The 22,437-nt window shown below is 41.8% G+C and overlaps 1 protein-coding gene across 4 annotated transcripts in view; it reads right to left on the reverse strand.

The window, feature by feature from the left end:
* Positions 1–13,386: 13,386 nt before the first annotated feature.
* The window catches only part of piezo1 (piezo-type mechanosensitive ion channel component 1), a 157,587-nt gene continuing 148,536 nt past the window's right edge, over positions 13,387–22,437 (reverse strand). For all 4 annotated transcript variants that reach the window (XM_052080973.1, XM_052080974.1, XM_052080976.1 and 1 more), the window contains 8 exons: positions 21,929–22,117; positions 21,433–21,525; positions 19,546–19,718; positions 17,884–18,006; positions 17,703–17,782; positions 16,660–16,849; positions 15,043–15,184; positions 13,387–13,907 (listed from right to left, as the gene is read on the reverse strand). In XM_052080973.1, the coding sequence (XP_051936933.1) occupies positions 13,785–13,907; positions 15,043–15,184; positions 16,660–16,849; positions 17,703–17,782; positions 17,884–18,006; positions 19,546–19,718; positions 21,433–21,525; positions 21,929–22,117 (1,113 nt within the window). In that variant the 3' untranslated portion in view covers positions 13,387–13,784. The remainder of the gene's footprint in view (positions 13,908–15,042; positions 15,185–16,659; positions 16,850–17,702; positions 17,783–17,883; positions 18,007–19,545; positions 19,719–21,432; positions 21,526–21,928; positions 22,118–22,437) is intronic.

The following is a 22,437-nucleotide window of genomic DNA, read 5'->3' on the forward strand; positions in this document are numbered from 1 at the left end:
TTCATACTCCCTTGACCATAATAACTGTTGAATGAAGACTGATTTCTTTCTTTTTACGATTTTATTTACCTTATTTTCTGTCAAATTATTACTGTATATGTTTTATGTTCAATAAACAAACCAAAAAATGTAATCCCCAAATTTTCCCACATTTAAATGTCAAAAGCAGGTGTCGTTGGTAGCCCTTTTAAGTAATCAACAACAACAAAATTTTGAGCCCTGGAAATTAAATCATTGCTGTCCTTCACAAATGCGACCGGTGGGGTGAAATGGGTTAATTGCATACATCACGGACTTTTGCTGCATTCTAAAAAGGTAGCAAGTCGGACTTTTCAAATTTATGACTGAGAAAAGTGCACTCCAGAGCCTGCTTGAATTCTTTTTTTGACCTAGGAAATTTCCGTGACTATCCTCACCGACATAATGACCGAGAAGCACTTGGAGGATAGGATCGTTCTAATTCTACAATGTTTGGAAAACTGTCCAAATATTTGCACTTCCACCCTTGTATCGCACCCGAATAGGCAGCCGTCGGCAAGTGCTCTTGAAGACCCTTGCGGTTTTTGTTGTTTTAGTCTTTGTTTTGTCACATGGTGTTGTTACTTTGTGCGGACCTGATGTGGACTGTTTTCAGCATTTTTGGCCACGACATTCGCCAAAGAAGAAGAATCTGTGCTTGGCGGTTGCGCCTTCTCGGCAGCACACACGTACCAGCACTGATTTTTTTGATTGGGAGTCGTTGCCGGACATCTCCGGGGCGCTTGTGTCTTGCGCCTGAAGTAGGCAACATTTTCACAGCCCCGCTTTGTTCTGCGAAAAGGTCGGTGCTAATGGACAGTGTGCGGCTGGATGGATGCATGAGTTGAGGAGCCGACGATGAGAAGAAAGGAGCGTCAGCGGAGAGCGCCAATGCGTCTGTGGAACTGGGAGTCCCGGCTAGGAATTGAAGCGGATTTACATGGGACAGGAGAAGAGAGCCAATCTCTCTTTTTCGTTAATGGATGCTACAGCTTCTTGTTGCTTTCAACATGGCTTGTAGCAGACGTGTGCACATTGCAGCATGATGTCTTTGATCCACTGGTGAAAAGGACACTTTGAATCGCTCCTCTTTCATCTGTAACTGCTTCAGACAAGAAAGTGTATGCAGGAAAGTGGTTAAGAGTGCATGATTGTCTGTCTCATGTGTTGTTTTGTATTATTTTTGTCATTTTTTTGGTTGGCTTTTCTTTTGGTGGCGGCGCGGACACCCGCAGTGGCTCCTCTTGTTTTATGTTGAGAGGGAAGAAATTTCATCTGTGCTGTATGGTACACATACAGTAGTACAGCACATTTGACAATAAAGTTGTATTCAATTCAATTGTAGCCCTTAACTGCACCTTCCGTTGAGGGTACGAGTATGTAGGGTGTCAACAACCCGCTTACCAACCCCAAAATGACTGCTATTGGCAAATCCCGTCTAACATGATCAGTTCGAAGTTTGCTGTTTCAAAAGATATCTTGACAACCCCGAACATTATTTCTTACTGGTCTGGTTTTGGTGATAGTCTACGCTGGAAAAAATATGGTCTCTTCCATACAAATACCTTCTGACTAATAACGTCAGGGAAATCTCTTTTAAAATGATACACATTATCTTCAAGAAAGACATCTGTGTTGATTGTTTGTTTTGTGGAATGTCCCCTGAAACGACGATTCACTTGTTCTGGCAATGTCCTGATACCAACAAATTTTGGAAAGCTATATCCCGATTTATTCGTTCATTTTCCGAACCGCTTTCTCCTCACTCAGGTCCCAGGGAGTGCTGGAGCCTTCCCTAGCTGTCTTCGGCCAATAGGCGGGGGACACCCTGAACTGGTTGCCAGCCAATCACAGGGCACACAGAAACAGACAACCATTCGCGCTCACACTCACACTTAGGGACAATTTGGAGAGTGTAGTCAGCCTACCATGCATGTTTTTGGAATGTGGGAGGAAACCCACGCAAGCACGGGGAGAACATGCAAACTCCACACAGGAAGGCCGGAGCTGGAATTGAACCCGATACCTCTGCACTGTGAAGTCGACGTGCTAACCATTCGTCTACTGGGCCGCCTATCCCTGATTATTCTTGATTATATTGACTCTGACTTTATTCTTTACTGGAAAAATATACTGTTTGGCTTCTTCAAAAATGATGAAAAAAGTTAACTATTGTTCTAGTTAAATTCCATATCCACAAATCTAAATGATCAAACCTTCTTTTCCTAATTTTTGAAGCAGAAACTAAGCAGTACGTGATTTCAAGAAACCAGTTAAGACTCTGGCTATATGTTCTTTATTTGGAATTTTTGTCTAAAATCCTCAGGCTCTTCTTTTTGTTTAACTCTGTATTCTGTACATCAGTGGCAGATGCTGGTCTGTCAAGGAGGGGAAGCTCAATTTTGGCCTACATCATGAAATGCGTCCGTTTATTTATACGTGAATTCTAGTCTCCGTTCCTTTTCAAAAAAAATGAAAAGGATGCCTTCACCATAAGATCGGTGATCGGCTCATTTCGCTGTTAATCAAAATTAGATTCAGCCTCAGACAGATCGTCCAATCATCATGCAGAAAAGCTGACCTTACGGGCCAGCCTATAAATGCCCACTGTCCATAGACTCCCAGAGACGCTGAGCGTCCGATGGGCGGGACAAAACCAGCTTTTATCCAATGACTCGTCTCGTTTTAATGCATTGGGACAACCTACACTGAACTCTCAAAATGCCCAGTGCTGTAGACGCTAAGCATCTACACAGCACGGTGAAGTTGCAGGAATGAATGAGAAGAGAGTCGCATCGTAACTGGTAAAAAGAAGCTGATTCGGAACAAAAGTTGAGCGCGTTGGAGCGCATATTTAGTCAATGACATGTCCACACAATTGTACGTTCACACATATATTTGATCACTGACTTTTTGACATTTTAGGGGAAACTGGGCTTCCCTTGCAGTCTTAGAGCAATCACCTCTGCTGTACATGTATTAATAACTTATTTGTTCTGTTTACAGTCAAACTCCTCTAGAACGAAACCTCCATAGGCGAAAATACCCCCTAATGTGAAAAAATCTTCATGCATTAACACCATTCCCATTCTACTGCCCCCCCCCCCCCCATATGACGAAAAAAACCCTGTTGTGTTATACAAAATTATTTTCTCTGCTCCAGCCTCGCAAAGACATTCACTACAACGAAGTCTAATCCAACAGCAACCTCTTCTGCTTCGTTCGGAAACGGCAAAAGCAACCACCACACTGGTTTACAGAGTGAACGATGTTTATTTCGGTCACAGCTGCGAGTTTCCTGAACGCAACATAATCATAGCTGCTCTGCCACTGGATTACCGAGCATCATCCTGGCCTCCGATTGGCCAAAAGGGACCTCATTGTCTATGTGTGTAGATACTGAAGCTAGATCCGTAGAAGATAGAGTGGAATGCATCCGATTAGCTGCTCAGAGTAAATTGCTTATGCCTCAAATTCAAATGTTTCCTCGTATTACAAGTAAAGCATTTTCCTCGACTTGACACTGTCTTGGGTGGCGATCGAGGGGAGGTAGAGTTAGAGACAGTGAGATGGCGGAAAGAAAAGCCACCGGGTCCAGGAAGTATTTGTATTGTTAGATTCAGATGAGCATGGACGTTGAATTGCTTAAATGGCTACAAAACAGACCTTTGGATGTCAAGCAGCAAAGAGAAGAAGAGCTCTGATGCTGGAAGAGAGGGTAAAAGTGATCAAAATGAAAGACAGAGCAAGAAAAATAAAAGACATTATCCAAGAAATTGATGTAAGTGAAAGGGAATGCTCATCGTAAATTTCGTAATTTCTTTCCCTTTTTTTCTTTCTACACTGACAATATGAAGTGTCAAATAAGTGTGTGCTCATACTTATGCACTATTGAAATAAAAATAAAGAGTACACATAAAATTGTGTGTGGGTGTACACATACGTTTGTCTGTGTGTGTGGTTACATCTGAGATCAAATTTGCTACAGTAAAAACCACCCTGTTCTGAAAAAATTCTAGCTGCAAACATGATTTCGTTGTAGAGGAGTTTCACTGTACTGTGAATTGTAACTTGATTTGTTCAATAAAGATTGATAATAAAAGAGTACGTTGGCAACGGTTTTCCAATTCTCCAAACTGCTGTCGCCCCACCCCTTATGCCCCCTTGTTCGGCTGAGCCCATATGCTTAAATTTCCCCAGTGTGGGACAAATAAAGGATATCTTATCTTGTCTTGTCTTGTCTTGTCTTATGTTATCCATGGTCCCTCAGCAAAAATATATTACCCACAGTTCGTTGCGGATTTGTTCAAGATTGCACTGACTGTAGAGACTGTTGACGAAATCCTGTGACTATGCTGGGGAAAAGTTATTTTCAAGTGTAACTATGAATTATTACACTTGTAATATCAATTTTACTATTTACATTGAATTCAATTATATTTCAAATATAATCATATCATCAAAGTCACCAATGTTTTTTTTTTTTGTTTCGTGTCAATGCCGCATGCGTAGCAGATCGTGCAGTGGCGCAAACAGCTAACATCGACAATTTTACATTTCTACTAATTTACTCCAGTTTTAAGATAATTTTGACCACATTTTTAATTTATTTTTTTTGCCAAAACAACAACCGGTGGCGCTTTTGAATTGGGAAATAGTGATAAGTCAGCGAGCATATGATACAACCTTGTTTTTGGAAAAAAAAATTCCCTGAGAACATGTATCTACTGTATTCTCAAAGGCTTCTGGGTTGTGAAACTTCATATGAATAGAGTAAATGTGAGTTATTGACATTCCATAACTGACCTCTACAGGCAATAAATGGTATCACAAGTAAGAAAGATGTTAAATAGTTGGGTACTGTATAAATTATTTCTAAGGACCCTACAGTAATGGAAATCAATTTTTTAAGCAATATGGATAAATGTAAGTCCATGCTTAACAGATGTCTGCAGGGAGTGACAGTTTATCTCCGTGAATTTATCCGGCCTACTCTTAACCTGTCTCAAATAAAATGATAAAGGCAATTAATAGCATTAATTCAAATTATATGTGGAGTAATACGTGTCAGTACATTCTGAAAATTAGTTTTTAGACGTCACAAAGGATATGTTATGAATGGTGTTCAAATTTAAATACCGTACTTGATTGGGCTTATTATAAATGGACAGTCTTTTTTGAATATTGTCCCCTATATGATTTTGCAAAGAATGGGTATCGTAATTTTTATTTTGTCAACAGCGCCCTACCAGTTCAGCTCTCTGATTCTCATTAGAATGATTCAGCAGGTTCTTCTCTTTTGGATGTTAATTCCAAGCAAAACTTTACTCCACATAACACTCTAGTCGGGAATACTGTAATTAGTAGATCCTGTTAGGGAAAAAAAATCAGTTTATTTTGAGAAATGGGGCAATAAAGCGGTCTGGGTGGTTGCGGGGAAAATGAATCCGTTACATTATGATGATTTCTGTGCTGTGTATAATTTGCAGTGCTTCATGAAACATTATAATAGGATGATAAAAGCCAGGGCTTCTGCTTAGGCCAGGAAAAAAAATCCTATTCATAATTTTATCATCACACAAATCCTGTATGCAGAGCTGTTTTAGATCACTTTCGAAGCATTGATGTAAAGGACAGTGGAATGGCTTTTATCCATCCATCCAGCCATCCCTTTATTTTACTCATACTGCTTTATCCTCAGAAGGGTCGCAGGGCGTACTGGAGCCTATCCGAGCTGGCTTCAGCCAGTAGGCAGGATACACCCTGAACCTGTTTCCAGCCAATTGCATGGCACACAAAGAAGAACAATCATCCGCGCTTACACTCACACCGAGGGACAATTTTGAGTATTCAATCAGCCTGTCATGCATGTTTTTGGATTTGTATTTTATGGTCGATGCGTTTCTCTCGTGAAGTGACATTTGTAGTGAGCGCCTATATGAAGAGGAAACCACCCTAAAATCCCTCATAATTGAATGATCATTCTAATATTTTCAGAGGATGATGTGAGCATAAGGAAAGATGCCAACATAAATTTTGGTGACCGTAATTTGCAGTTTTGTCACATTAGGCGACATTTATATTCCTACATTACGGGTTAAGACTGTCATGTTGCCTCAAGTTCGGCAAGCGAGGAAGGACATATCACATTATTGTCTGCAACTAAAGAGGCATTTGCACCGTTTTTAATAAGGAGGCAAATACTTTTTTGTGATCTAAAATTATTTTCCTTTTTCTTGTCAATTTTTCTGCTTGGCTCTCGACAAAGGCGGATGCTTTTTGCTTTTCTCCTGTCCTCCCTCACACTCCCCTGCTCACCACCCAGTCTATGTGCTGTCCTTGTCTGACTTTCCTAGCCTCCTTTCCAATTCCAAACCATGGAATTGGTTGGCTGGTGGCTCGATGCCATGGACAAAATTTTCTCGGCGAGAAGAGCAGGCAGTGGGGAGCCTACTTGCCCCTCGGGGACATTTGCTGCCGGATACACCCTAGATCCCTGGAGGAAGTGGAGAAGGGTGTGCTTGTCAATACTGTCCGTTTAGGATGTGGAAGACATCCACATTATCGGCCTTCTGATAGCAGGCATACTGCTGTTTGGTGTTAGCAGTTTCCTGATCTATCGTGAAATTTAACCGACAGGAGCGGCTTTATTGTAAGTGAAGAAGCTGCCGGTCTTCATGGATTGCATGGCGCGGATGTCCAACACTCAGAGCTCAACCGCAGAATGGATGCGGTTTTGGAGCGTCATTGCAAGATGGAGAACCACTTGGAGAAATTGGGATCCGCGCTCAGAAAAGTAAGCACGGATTTGGCTGATCGACGCCATTGAAGAGACACAGACCAGACTGTCTGGAATTGTTGGCAGCTGTTCCCAAAACATCTGCTATCTGGACCTTTCCCCTAGAAGAAAGTATGCATGGAAGCTAGTGCCCTCCCATCACCCCCTCCTTCTCGGCCATTGACTGATAAGCCAGGACTGTCTCCATGAGAAGACGTTGACGAAGCAGGTGCGGCCTGACACGCACACACAATCTGACAATCACACGTGCATACATAACCTTGTATCACCACCTTCATTGTTCCTGTTTTTTTTCCCTGCGATGTGAACTGATCTGCGGAGCGCTCGAATGGACTGAGCAGCTGGTCGGACAGGCCGCATCGCGTCCCCACCACCCCCTTCCTATCCACCCACCCCCTCATTACATGTTATGTATTGTGACTTGTAACTGTCATACGCTTGTTTACGTGCTAGGGTCTTTTTTTTCTCCTCGACTTTAATTATCCTCAGAAGAGAATAGTTCGAGCATGTTTTTTCCCCCCTCTCCCACCCTCGTTGTTTCCTTTCTGAACTAAGATCTTGGGGCGCTTCATACCGAGTAACGACAGGCCCCATATCCCATGTTCGTCATTGTTTTTCATGTTTTTTGTGCAGAGCATGCCTGTTAAGTGAAATTTTCGTTGCATGAACCTGTAATGACAATAAAGTCAATTCAATTGTGTTGTAGACGATTGTTGTCGAAACAATATGTCAGCCCATTTGCCTTTGTTGTACGTGGTTTCAAGAATTTAAACAGTGATATGTTTCAGTGTTTTTTTTTTTTAAGTTTTATCAAAGTGGCTGAACTGAAGCGATTCTATTTTTTGCTGAGCATTTCTGTTTTGGAAATAAATCTTCTCACAGGGGCCAGATGATGCTGGTGTGCAAATGGAAAAATGCAGTTTACTGATTGAAAGATATTCGTTTCCAAAACTGTGTGCGGCAGAGGTTATCTAAATGATTTTTTCCAAGGGGTCTATTATGATGTCTTTTGTTCAGCTCAAAATATAATGTTCCAAGAAGGGATTTCTTTTAGAGCTGTCAGTTTAGCACGTTTTTATTGGCATTAATTTAAATGAATTTTAACGGGATTAAATTTTTTCTCGCGAGATTAACGCGGCACACGTTACGTTGCTCTATAAATACACCAGAACAAAACAACAAGCGCGCTGCAGAAGTCCACGCCCATGTCTGTTTTGCCAGCCATGGCAGCGCGAAACACTGAAAACGGATACTTAAAGAGTTTATGAATGGAAAGTTTACTTTTAAAAAGTTGCCAGATTGCTCCACTGACAAGATCAAAGTTACCTGTTCTTCTCTCTCTGTGTATCATACAGGTATACGATGTATGCCACTGACGCGATTGCTACTTGTTTGGAACTATTTTGTGTGGAAGGCTACAGCGTTCCGTGTCCATATAAATAGAGCGGGTGGAGCTTCTCTGTGTTCGTCTGACAGTGGTAGCGACCTAGCGAAAATAAAACGTCTCCAGTGTTGTCATCGAACCAAGTGTAGTCATCCGAAATGAGGTAGACACAAAAACCGTAGAGAGACTTCCGCGCAAGAAGTACCAACATAATCAACATAGCCTGACTTTGTTAGGGGGAGTGAAACCCCCCTCTTTCTGAATGGTTTGCCCCAGCAGCACGGGGGAAGTGCTTGCGCTTGTTTGTACGGCCGGCAGTTTTGAATACAGCACTGGTGAACACTGGTGTCCGGGGTCTCGTTATTCTCCAACAAACATACAGAAACAGACTGCTGTGTTCAAAGCAAACTTGAGAAAAACGAAGTATGCAACCATGGTTTAAATCTACTATAGGCTGAGTACTAGTTTACCTTAGATGTGCACTTTATTATGTTATATTGCTCTGTTTTGATTTCACTAAAAAAGCTGTTAAAGCAGCTGTTGTGTGACAAAATATTTTTTTCACCATTATTGATGGACAGTAATATTGTGTGAGAGATTATGTGTGAACAACTGCTCCAAGTGAAAAATGTTCATGTAAAATTGAAAATTGAAATTGTTATTTCAGTAAATATTTGCATTTGGCACATAGAAAACTGATTCATGATTCCAAGTTGATGAGAGCATTAAAATGGGGAAAAATAGGACAAAAAATGTAAAAGGAAATTCAGAAACGATAAAAAATATGTGAGTAATCACGATTAATTTTTTTGTTCATTTGAGTTAATTATGACAATTGCATTTTTAATTAGATTAAATATTTTAATCGTTTGACAGCTCTAATTTCTTTATTTGGAAGATTACACCAAACTTGGTGCTTCGGGACATATCCGACATTAGCATTAGCAAAATGTTTGCTTGTTCAATGGATTTCGGAGCGCATTACATTGAAGACACAATGGCATGAGATTAATTTTAACCACATCTCAGTGGACTGCATGACCCATCGATTGAATCACAGGGTGGTGGTTTTTCAGAGGATTTGGGAACCCTATTTAACTTAGCTTGAACTTGAAATCTCAACTATTGTTAAAAGACCCATGGTATTTTTTTTCACAAAAACAACAAATACTGTGTGTTGAAAAAAAAACCATCAAGGGAAATCATTAGTATGCACATAGCGTTTGCTCAGAAATGTTAAAACTCTCTGGATGCATATTTGAAAAGGGATCGCCATCTTGAAACCTGTATACACTAAAAAAGGTAGTCCAGTGGTTAGCGCGTCGGCTTCACAGTGCAGAGGTACCGGGTTCGATTCCAGCTCCGGCTTACCTGTGTGGAGTTTGCATGTTCTCCCTGGGCCTGCGTGGGTTTTCTCCGGGTGCTCCGGTTTCCTCCCACATTCCAAAAACATGCATGGCAGGCTGATTGGACGTTCTAAATTGTACCTAGGTTTGAGTGTGGGCGTGGATAGTTGTTTGTCTCTGTGTGCCCTGCGATTGGCTGGCAAAAAATGTGTGCGTAATCACGATTAATTTTTTAGTCCATTTGAGTTAATTATGACAGTTGCATTTTTAATTAGATTAAATATTTTAATCGTTTGACAGCTCTAATATATATATATATATATATATATATATATATATATATATATATATATGTGTGTGGCAGCTGGATAGCTCAGTTGGTAAGGCATCGGTTTGGCATACGGGAGACAGTGGTTCGAATCCCGCTTGGGGCAAAAATGAGCACATAACACCATCCAGTGTGGGTCCTTGTGCAAGATCCTTCACGCTAATGCCTACCTCATACAATGATGAGAGACAATAAAACGAATGACATGCCGGCTCAGACGTCGCCCGGCCAAACAAGGTCTGCGTCAGGTGCTGGGGAACCAGAGCACCTTGATGAAAAATGGGCTACTGCAACGAAGCGGAGATGGGCGAGATGCGATAACATGGCTCTGTTGGAATGCTACTACTCAAGCAACCCTAGTCAGAGGGGTTACATGCAGAGAATGTGGGCTAAATGGTTACTTCGAAACCCACAGTCACGGTTAACCACCAGTAGCCCAGTTTTTCCAACAGTCACAACTTGAGATTGATGAGGTACCACGCAGGTTCCATGGTGAAGGGCCCCAGGCTGCCAGATCAGAGGAGGAGGTCATACAAGAGATTGGGCGGCAAGCCCCAATGAATGCAGATGAGATTGGGTGGCCAGCCCCAATGAATGAAATGCTGAGCAAGGCAGCAACTGACCTGAAAGCTAAGATCATGGCGAGAATGAAAGCTGGGCAACCTAGAAACCGATTACAACGGCTATGTGAAGTACCACCTGAAAGTCTCATGGAAAGTGTGAATGCAGCACTGAGGGCGATCCCTACCGTAACAATCACGGAAACAATGAACTGATATCAATGAACTGATATACGCTTCAGCATCAGTGATCCTGGAGACTCTGGGCTATAAGAGCAACCATGGAATCCATGAGATACGTTAGCCACCATGGAAAAGAAGGTTGGAGGCTAAGATCAAGGCGGCCCGGAAAGATGTGAGTCAATTGACGGAGGCCCAGAGAGGTGTGATGAAAAGGCCAATACCCGAGAGGTACATCCAGATGACCATACCTGAAGCACTCGAAACTGCCAAACAAAGGCTCCAAGCCTTGTCCAGTCGCCTAAAGCGGTACACGAAAGAGAATGAGGCCAGACGAATAAACAGGCTGTTCGCAACACAACCTGCGAAAGTGTACGCTCAGTGGCAGGGTCCTAACAACAGAGCTGACCCACCAAGACTGGAAACTGAAAGGTACTGGAAAGGCATATGGGAGAAGGAGGTTGCACATAACAGCAGTGCACAATGGCTGGTGACCCTGAGAGAGGAGCACAGCAACCTCCCTGAACAGAACCCGGTTACCATAACAGTGGCAGACATACAGGAAAGAGTCTCAGATATGAAGAACTGGGCAGCACCAGGCCCGGACATGGTCCACACCTACTGGCTAAAGAAACTCACAGCACTCCATGAGCGCCTAGCAGTACAAATGAACCAGCTGCTGAGGGATGGGACTCACCCAGAATGGCTAACCGAAGGGCGAACGATCCTGATCATGAAGGATCCCTCAAAGGGTGCAGCCCCATCCAACTATCGGCCAATTTACCTGTCTCTCCACAACATGGAAGCTCATGTCAGGCATCATTGCGGCTAAAATAAGTGGACACATGGATCAATACATGAACGAAGCACAGAAGGGCATCGGTAGAGATACCAGAGGAGCCAAACATCAGCTCCTGGTTGACAGAACAGTCGCACAAGACTGCAGGTCCCGACGTACCAACCTGTGCACAGCTTGGATTGATTACAAGAAAGCCTATGACTTGATGCCACATACATGTATCACTGAATGCTTGGAGTTGTATAAGGTGAACAGGACCCTAAGAGCCTTCGTTGCGAACTCGATGAGGATGTGGAAAACCACACTTGAAGCCAATGGCAAGCCACTTACCCAAGTGTCCATCAAACGTGGCATATACCAAGGTGATGCACTCTCCCCACTCCTGTTCTGCATAGGACTGAACCCCCTAAGCCAAGTAATCACCAAGACAGGCTATGTATACCGCCTCAGAAATGGAGCTACAATCAGTCACCTCCTCTACATGGATGACATAAAGCTGTATGCTAAGAGCGAAAGGGACATAGATTCCCTGAGCCACACAACCAGGATCTACAGCAGCGACATCGGGATGTCATTCGGGCTTGAGAAATGTAGTCGGATGGTAACTAAGAGAAGAAAGGTAGTCCGCACTGAAGGGGTCTCACTCCCTCAAGGAACAATAGCAGACCTTGAGGACAGCTACAAGTACCTTGGTATACCACAAGCCAATGACAACCTCGAACTGGCAACAAGGAAAGCGGCTACGACCAAATACCTCCAGCGAGTGAGGCAAGTCCTAAGAAGCCAGCTCAATGGCAAGAATAAGACCCAGGCAATAATCAGCTATGCCCTGCCAGTGATCAGATACCCTGCAGGAATAATATGGTGGCCAAAGGAAGAGATTCAGACCACGGACGTTAAGACCCGAAAGCTCCTAACCATGCATGGAGGGTTGCATCCCAAATCCAGCACCCTGAGACTGTACGCAAGCCGAAAGGAAGGAGGCCGGGGACTAGTGAGTGTGAGAGCCACTGTCCAGGATGAAACATCCAAGCTCCATGAATACATCAAGGAGAAGGCTCCAACGGATGACGTACTCAGAGAATGTCTTAGACAATGGGGAACAGAAGATGAGGCGCTGGAAGAGGGACCATCATGGGAGGACAAGCCCCTACACGCGATGTACCACCGGACCATAACTGAAGTGGCCGATCTCAAGAAGTCCTATCAGTGGCTAGAGAGGGCTGGCCTGAAGGACAGCACAGAGGCACTCATCCTGGCTGCTCAGGAGCAGGCCTTGAGCACCAGAGCCATCGAGGCCCAGACATACCACACCAGACAAGACCCAAGGTGTAGGTTGTGCAAAGAGGCACCTGAGACGATCCAACACATAACTGCAGGGTGTAAGATACTGGCAGGGAAAGCCTACATGGAACGCCATAACCAGGTGGCTGGCATAGTCTACCGAAACATCTGTGCGGAGTATGGACTGGAAACCCCAAGGTCAAAATGGGAAACACCTCCGAAGGTGGTGGAGAATGACAGAGCGAAGATCCTGTGGGACTTCCAGATCCAGACTGACAAGATGGCAATGGCGAACCAACCAGATATCGTGATCATAGATAAAGGGCAGAGGAAAGCCGTTGTAGTGGATGTAGCGGTCCCAAGTGATGGAAACATCAGGAAGAAGGAACATGAGAAACTCGAGAAATACCAAGGGCTCAGAGAGGAGCTAGAGAGAGCCTGGAAGGTAAAGGTGACAGTCGTGCCTGTGGTGGTCGGAGCACTCGGGGCAGTGACCCCCAAACTAGATGAGTGGTTGCAACAGATCCCGGGAACAACATCGGACATCTCAGTCCAGAAATGTGCAGTGCTGGGAACAGCAAGGATACTGCGCAGAACCCTCAAGCTTCCTGGCCTCTGGAGAGGACCCAAGCTGAATGAGGGACGGACACCACCCGAGTGTATATATATATATACACACATATATATCTCATCCCCGCAAATGTTATTTTTTTCAGTGTTATTTAATAGTGATTTCACATCAAAGAAGGATTGTTTACACTGAACAGTATACAACATGAAAGCTGTTAAGGTCACATTTCCTAAATGTTTACAGATGACCCAAAAAGCAACCTATTGTAATCACTCCGTAGAAAAACTATGGTTCGTGAGCAAATAGGACGTATGATTTTTAACTTAACACAATTTATAACAACCACTGCCTTAGTTATCTACAACATGTTTACAGTATGCATACTTTTCTGAACATTCATTGAACTTTTTAAATGGGTCTCCATTGTTCAATCTTTGCCAGTGAAGTTCTCAAAAGAACTTAAACCTAATAATAAAACAGCTTTGCATCTCAGTCGAAAACAACGAGTCCATTTGTCAATGTGTGTCTCGGCTGCGGATGTCCCTGGTCCATTTAATCATTGTTTCTGGCGATCGATAAAGGAAGATGAGTTTTGAATATAGCTCTTCTTCTAGCTCCAGCTCGCCAGTCTCACGCACCTGAAATGGAATTAATATGTGTCAGTTTTTTTTTAATCTATATTTTTTACTGTAGACACATTGTTATGTGCTGGGCATATTCTGTGTTTAAAATTTTATATACAGAGCGTTGATATAGGGCAGGGTATCAATTAATATAAACTTGATTTTTGATTCAGTTCAGGATTTTGAGAAGACATTCTCAGAGGAAGAAATGCTGCAAATAGTAAAAACTCCTTGCTCGAACTTTAGTGCATTAGTAAAAATATTAATATTTACATTCAGAATTGAGCCCAATATAGTTACATATATCATGCATGTTTTATTGAACATGACCTGATCAAAACAATAAATTAAAATCAATTTCAACCACAGGGCAGGCTGTGTAAGTTGGCTTCACGGTACTATTCATCCACTAATGTCCCTAAAGTTCAAATCTCTGAGGTACAGTATGTACAAAACATCTCTTTTTACAACAACATGCATTACACAAAGGTAAGCTCTATTTATTGATGAGGTGATTTCGGAAGAAGGTTGGTTACTATAGATTCTATTTTGGGGTGATTAATGTAGAGGAAGATGAATACTTTTGTTCGACTTTGTAAAAGAACTGGAAAGCCTTATATCATTTTCCCCCCACTTTTCAATAAAGTGCCACTTAGTCCATCATTCAAAATCTGAACAAAATACCGTATTTTCCGCACTATAAGGTTCACCCAGAAGCATTCACATTTCACAAAAGCCAACTGTGCGCCTTATAATCTGATGTGCCTGCAATATGGATCAATATTCAGATTTCTTGGACGTAGTATTTCAAATATTCTGTAAAGCGCTTGTTCACAGCTGCAGCAGTTATGAAAGCTCAATTTAAATAAAGCTGTATTATATTGTATTCCCTTTGGCGTACCGCCATCTAGTGGATGCATAACTCAACCGCAGCCACTACTGTGGCTTCTACTCTATATGATAATGCGGTGCGCCCTATCTATGAAATTAGTTTTAAAATAAGCCATTCATTGAAAGTGTGTGTTATACTCCGAATCGCCCTATAGTGCGCAAAATACGGTACATTTGCAATGGTTATTGTATCATGAAAAAATGTGCAACAGGGGTCTAAACATTTCTTTGCAGGCCACTGTAATACAAGACTACTGACCAGGAATATGTCCATACAAAGCTTCAGTATACGGTCCACACAAGGAAGCTCTTCAAACATGATGGAGTGAGAGATCTCACTGAAGAAGCCTCGTACAAACTTGCCAATGACCAGGACTACAGACACATACAAACCCATGATCCTAGAAAGATGGCAAAAAAAGGAGAATCATTTCAACAACGCAAATGAACATCATATCAAATGTCTGTCAACATCTCAAGTCTAATCATTTCCCTCAATCCCAAAGAAAATCACAGTATTGTATCCACCAAAATAATAATTGCATTTCTCAGTACTTATTTTAATTATTGGCGGATTAGTAAAAAATGCGCAATGGAATAAAATAAAATAATAAATATATATATTTGTCAAACTTTTAATGCCAAAATGTCTTGACAGTGATGTGTCACAAATTAAGTTTCATGAAATGCAATCGGTTTTCAGAAGATTCTAATTTCATTTTGGGATAGCTAGGATGTTTATTCCAATTCATTCATCTGTCTTTTCATGAACAGTAACGCAAATGCATCTTAGTCTCCTCAGAGTTCCTCGATTTTGGGTCTTTTAAAAAATGGACTGTCTTTTTCACCCAATCTGTCTTTGCTGTTAACTCCAATGGAGAGAGCCTCATTATTGTTATTGCAAGAAGTAAGCTTAAATACCTAGATGGGGCAGCCATTTTGGATTCATGTAATACAGATCGAAAAATACATACTTATCTCTCAGGTATGTATGAATTTTTCAAAGTGACAAAACTACATTGTAACTCTTTTGTAAGTTGACCAGTATTACCAGTACAAATGTAGAAAGATAAAAGAGTAACATTGAGTCACGTTGAGTAGTTCGGATCATTTATGGATCCACAGTTTGAAGGGTATCACATAAATTGTGCAACTCACAATATTTCTATGAAGCTGTATGTTTTACCTTTGCGCTCCTTTGTCATTAGTGTTTGTGTCTTTCACTGGGGCACCACTACCATTTTATCTGTCAATAAGGATTGCCTTTACATAACAGTGGATTTGTGCGGCTGTGTGAGGCATCTACACACACGAAACAAAGGAGAATTATAATTTAATTTATAATCACTATCTTTACCTTTGTCGAATTATATATTTCCACATTATATTATAAAATGTATTTCATGTTACCTATAATTTCCTTTGTGACATACAATAATTTCACATTCGTACAACCATAGTTTCGATTGAAACAACCTTGCAATCTGTGCAGCACCGTGGGCAAGACAAAGCAGCTGTCAAAACATGTTAAGGATAAAAGCATGACAATGACTCAGACATCCTGCTCAGGCAAAAAAGGGGTGACTCAAAGCTTTTACGTTAGTTCAGCACACATTTATTAATTTATTAACTTTTATTTTCTCTGTGTGTATTTATTTAGCATTTTTGAATGATTATTCTGTTACCATAATAAATGAACATCCTCCAAAATTCGACACTTCACTGCAAGAGAGCAAAATTACAAATTCAACACGGGATTAAATAATTAAAATCAGTCATTTCCTCCACTGTATTGACTTATTAGTTTGTAATCATGATCATATCCGTTCTATAATTATTCCCATGTACACACTGTGTGTAAATAAGCTTTCCTCACCCATATCCCGCCAGGAAGCCAAGACTGGGTGGACTGACTTTGTCATTGAATACAATCATGGACAGGACCCCACAGGAGGAAGGTGCACAGCCCTCAATGGCAATGTCCCACCATTCCTGTTTCCCACTGGAGTTCAGTGGATTGTCGCTCATCAGGGACAGGGTTATATTCTGGTACTTTTCTTCATTCCCTAAAATAAATCAACAACAATGTTAAAATAGACTTTCTTTTCTTTATGTTAATGTTCAATTTTCTAATGTAATTAGAAAATTGAACATTAGTACGCAATTAGAACATTGAAGTTGTAAGGCACAATTTTACCCAATCACAATAACTGGCAATTGCCGCGTGTGTGTGTGTGTGTGTGTGTGTGTGTGTGTGTGTGTGTGTGTGTGTGTGTGTGTGTGTGTAGACAGATACATTGAGAAGTGAGTTTCCGTTTCCTGATGAGAATTTATGAGATGCAGTTAATGTCCCGTGAATACAGCTCCTACAAATAAAAGTGGTATACCAGGACAAAACATAAGGTAAAGAACTCTTCCAACATTTAAAAAAAAAATGTGTAAAGTAGATTGGACTGCTGCATGATTCATTATAAATAAGGAATAGTTGGAAAAAGTGTGAGGGGAGCCATATCAGCTTCGCTCGTAGTTGTCTTGTAAATATTATAGTCTGTGTGTGTGTATCCAAACCGGGGTGATAAAATATATCATTTTTTTCCCATTACTTTTGACAGGGCACTCTGTCAGATGTTCCCTCGCAGATGACCTGGTCCACCAAGGCTATTCAACTAATGAAAAGGGCTAAAGTTTTTAAAAAAATGTACGGACCCAAGGGCGGGACATTTTTTGCCCTGTTATTATGACTTGACACAAATGGACACATTTCAAATGATTTTTTAGTGAGCCCATGGGACGAGGGAGCCCTATTGCTTCTTCGGACTGTGTCCAACCAGTAGTACCAATATGTGTGACATATTGATTTGTTCTTCTGGACTGTCTTACTTATGTATAGAATTGAAATATATTCAATTTTTTTGTGACCTTCATATAGTTGAGTGGCTGGTTTGGCCTCTGCTCCATTTGGGGCACGGATATAATTTGGAAACATATTTGGAACATGCCTGGAAAAAAAAACACAAAAACAATTTAACAGTAAATTACAGCTGTATTATAATGAATGTTAACCTCAGAAACATATTTGAGTTTTCAATGCAAAACCTACACTGGCTTAGTGCGATTGCCCAGCAGAAGAGATGCTAGGTTGGCTCTCACAGGGTTCCCAGGTTCCAGGTCAACTGAATGTTTGTCAAACGTGTGCTCCACAGTCCCTCCTTTTCCCAGGTCCCTGTTCGGGGGGAAATTCAAAGATTAATCAGCCAAAAAGGAAAAGGCTACGTTAGGGATTAAGGCAAACTAAAGCTTTGACATGTTCAACATATCTTGTACTCTTTAACCCGTTACATTAAAGATATGATTTGCTTTTCCTTTTGAAAAAAAAGGCTGTGACAGACAGACTAATGCTAATTGATGCACTGCACACACTGTGGTATCTCCAACAATCAAGGAAACACCCAAAACCCGCCCCCACCCAACCCCCCCCCCCCCCCCCCCCCCCCAAAATATGCGTGCATAAACTCTTGAACAGTGGTTCTCAAACATTTTTTGGTCCGGGGGACCTATGTTTCCAAGGACCATTCTTAATCCCAATGATGATCAATAAATATTCCTGACGTGGACAAAAAAGTAACTTAACCACATCATCCATCTATTCATTTTCTACCGCTTGGGTCACAGAGGCAGCGTCTTCAGCAGGGAAGCCTAGACTTCTCTTTCCTCAGCCACATCTTCCAAGGGATCCCGAGGCATTCCCCCAGGCTAGCTGGAAAACATAGTCTCTCCAGTGTGTCTTGGGTCATCCTCGGGGCCTCCTGCCATTGGGACATGTCCGGAATACTTCACCAAGGAGGCGTCCAGGAGGGATCCTAATCAGATGCCTGATACACCTTATCTGGCTCCTCTTAATGTGGAACAGTAGCAGCAGGATTCTGAGTCCTTCCGAGATGACTGAACTCCTTCCATGCCTGAGATTTTGCCTGTGCGACCGCTGAACTTGCATTCCGCTTGGCCAGCCGGTACCTGTCAGTTATCTCTGGAGGCCCAGAAGCCAAAAAGGCCTGATGGGAATGTTTCTTTCGTTTGACAACATCCCTTACTGCCGGTGTCCACCAGCGGGTTTGGGAATTGCTGCCACAACAGGCACCAACGTGCTCTGATCAGCCACATCAACAATGGAGTCACGTAACATGGTCCACTTGAACTAGATGTCCCTTGCCGGAGATTGGATTTGAAACTCTTTCTAACAAGGCATTCTGCCAGACATTCCCAGCAAAACCTTACAATACTATTCGGTCTGCCAGGTCAGACCGGCATTTTTCCCCACCATGGGAGCCAACACACCACCGGCTAGTAATCCGTTGACAACTCCGCTCCTCTCTTCACTCGGGTCTCCAAAACATGCAGCCACAAATGTGACGACACGACAACAAAGTCGATTGGTGAACCGCGGCCTACAGTACACAAAAGTCTAGTGACAGAACACCACTCAAGTGTTGTAATTAGATAAAGATGGCCCATGTTCTCTGAGGCACCCATGAAATTGATGCCTATGGCACCACTCGTTTCTTTTGTTTTGGTCTTAATTTTTCCAAATCACATAATTCCGTGGTGCCGAATGAGGTCTTTGAGCCCTGGGCTACAGCAAAAAATAAAGCGTTTAATGTCACTATTCGAGGTCTCTTGGCCAGAGACAGAAACAAACAGATCGACTCAATAAGGTACATTAAATCTACGGTGTGTTTTGTAACAAGAAGAGAAAATACTTTACCTTTGGAAATTCCAGGACAGACGCAATGTTAGATCAGAAGGACTTCCTAGCAGTTCTTTTATGACTTCCTGTCTGCTGGGTGGACTGATTCTCCATACTGAGCCTGAACTGCCTTCAATCATGGCTGTAACAACATCCTCATAACCATAAAGTGAAATGAACTGCATGGCCACCTACAACAAATCAAAATAAAACCCAGTACATTACTTAAAAACAATATTTTAAGAACATATGTGTGTAATTTTTCTAATGTGGAACAGTTTCATCCACCCCAAAGTCTTCTGTAGCATCTCATCTCCATACTCTGTATTCTCCTATGCAGTTCTGCTGTAAGGGTCCATGTTTCGCACGCGTAGAGAAAGATTGAGGTGACAAGTGAGCGCAGCAGTCTCACTTTTGATGCCAGATTGACGTTATTATCTTTCCATATGGGCCTGAGTTTTGCCAGGGCTACAGTCGTTTGAGCAATTCTGGCAAGGACTTTGAACTAGGCTAGCAAGTTAATTTTCTTCTCCAGTAAGCAAGTCGATGTCATCAGCAAAACAAAGGTTTATAATTGGTTGTATACAGTGAATAAAAGTGCTCACAGGGTAACCTCATTTACCTATAATGACTCAGCATCAGTTGATTTGTTGCTTTACTGTTGTATGTGTTAATTGCTCCATGTACAGCACTTTGTATGCAGCGATGGCTGTCTGGAAGATAAGATATCCTTTATTTGTCCCACACTGGGGAAATTTACAGCCTGGGGGACAAGTGTGTCAAATGTGGACCGCTTGCCACCTCACCCAAACTTCACTTCACGTCCAGTTGCACTGGGCATTCAAATGAACATTTTGAACGCTAACCCGCTCAATCGCTGCATTTAGGACCTCCTCTCGTCCCCAGGAACCCTGACACAGAGTGCTAAAAACATCTATGCAACAGCAGAGCAGCATCAAGGATCAGAGGCTTGCTGGAGCCAATCCCAGTTGACAGTAGGCGGGGTACATTTTCTGTTTGGTGGATTACATGTTTGCTTTTCTGAGTGTCATTGAGGTCATCGTTGATTTACGTTTTCGGGGGCGGTCACTCCTGAGCTGAAGGCACGGAGACCGCCGAGAAGGAGAAGGGCGTGCCTGTACAGTAGTAGCTTGAGTTGTGTACAAGTTTTAAAAGAGAACCAACACGGCAGCTCATTTGTTTTCTGTCATTTTGCTCCGTTGCAGAAACTGTTGTGTGACCGCAAGTGGAGCTGCACCGACGCTGCGCCAGTGCTGACACGCTCAGCGGCTTTGTATGTGTGACGGCTCCACAAAATTTGCTCCGGTGTTAAATATATCGCAACAAAATACATCGGTGTAGCGCCGGAGCAAATGTGTGCCGTGTGAACACCCCTATAGAGACTGCGGAGTGATGGACTGGCATTACAGTTTTGGTTCAGCTCGAAATAATGACGGACTAAGAATGACGGATGGCTGGCAGATGAATGATGAACCGTTAAAATTCACTGATGCACTTACTTTTGAAAAATTGTAAATTATTACAATTAATCAACTAAGAATACACTAAGACTGTTTATTTTGCTGCATGAAAAAATGTATTTATTTAATTAGGTAATACAATGTATTTAATTGCATGCTAAAATGTTAATATCTCAATATTGAAAACCCACATCGCATATTGCATGTTTTTGTAAAATTGTGCAGCCGCCTAATCGGCTAAAGATAAATGTAACCTCTATAATATTAGCCCTTTCCGTGAATGGCCCTTTTTTAGACAGCCGGTCCGAGGTAAAGCAAATATCGAAACAATAAAACAATAAATTGATCACAAAGACAGTAGAAAGCACAAAACAGTAAAACTAAGATCAAGTCTGAGTCATGCTGGACAAAAATCATAACGCACCGCATTGTTCCCAAACTTTTTGCTGAGTTTTTCATATTCTGCCTCTGTAAAAGGTTGGATCGACTGCTGCTGGACACTCATGGTAAAGAGTGGCTGCGGACACACAAAAATAGAGAACTAAATATAACTAGAAATGTCATTAGTGTTAAAAAAGGTAACAGTTTCATATTTTCCCAATCCAAAATATCAAGATTTCAGTTTATCTGTGGGAGAGATTGCATTAGCTAATTTACTTTGTTTTGTACAAACTGATTCTTGTAAAAATAAAACTTTATTATTCAAAAAAAAAAAAAAAGAAATGGACATCTAGAACCCATAACTGCAAGGGGGAAAAAATCAAGCTTTGTCTCTATAGATTTCCCCACTCTTACACAGATTTCAATAGTCAAGTATGAACCAATACTAGTATTCCGCATTCATTTTATACTTGAAATAAGTACTGGTAATAAATAGAAACCAATAAATGGAAGCATAGACAGGTGGCCATCCTGATTACCTCATATCCTCCTAGCTTGACGGTAACAGTGACATCGATGGGGTGGTTGACAACACCCACTACAGATCTGACCAATGAAATGAAGAGCAGGGGAAACCATATTATGCACACTAAGAAGATGATGATGAGTCCACCCATTCCATATTTCACCATCTTCTTTTTCTTTTGTCCTTTAGGCTGGGGATATTTCTGAGGGGGAGAAATGTTCGTAAGGATCCGTTCTTAAAATAATTAATTCCAAGTGGACAGACATGTTTCATATGTTGCAGAGGCATGGCAACCAAAACAGCCCCACACCATATACAACATGGGTCACCGGATTTTTTGAAACTGAGAGCCACTACTTGGCTACTGATTAGTGGGAAGGGCTACCAGTTTGACACACTCCTTTCAAATAAGAAATAACCTTTGATCACAGTCACCTGTTAAATGTTCATATCATTTACAATTTATGTAAAGACATTGCTCATGGTATGATGAATTCTATAATTAATTAGGAAACAGATAAA

This window comes from Hippocampus zosterae, chromosome 11, assembly GCF_025434085.1.
Source record: "Hippocampus zosterae strain Florida chromosome 11, ASM2543408v3, whole genome shotgun sequence".
Classification (NCBI taxonomy): Eukaryota; Metazoa; Chordata; class Actinopteri; order Syngnathiformes; family Syngnathidae; genus Hippocampus; species Hippocampus zosterae.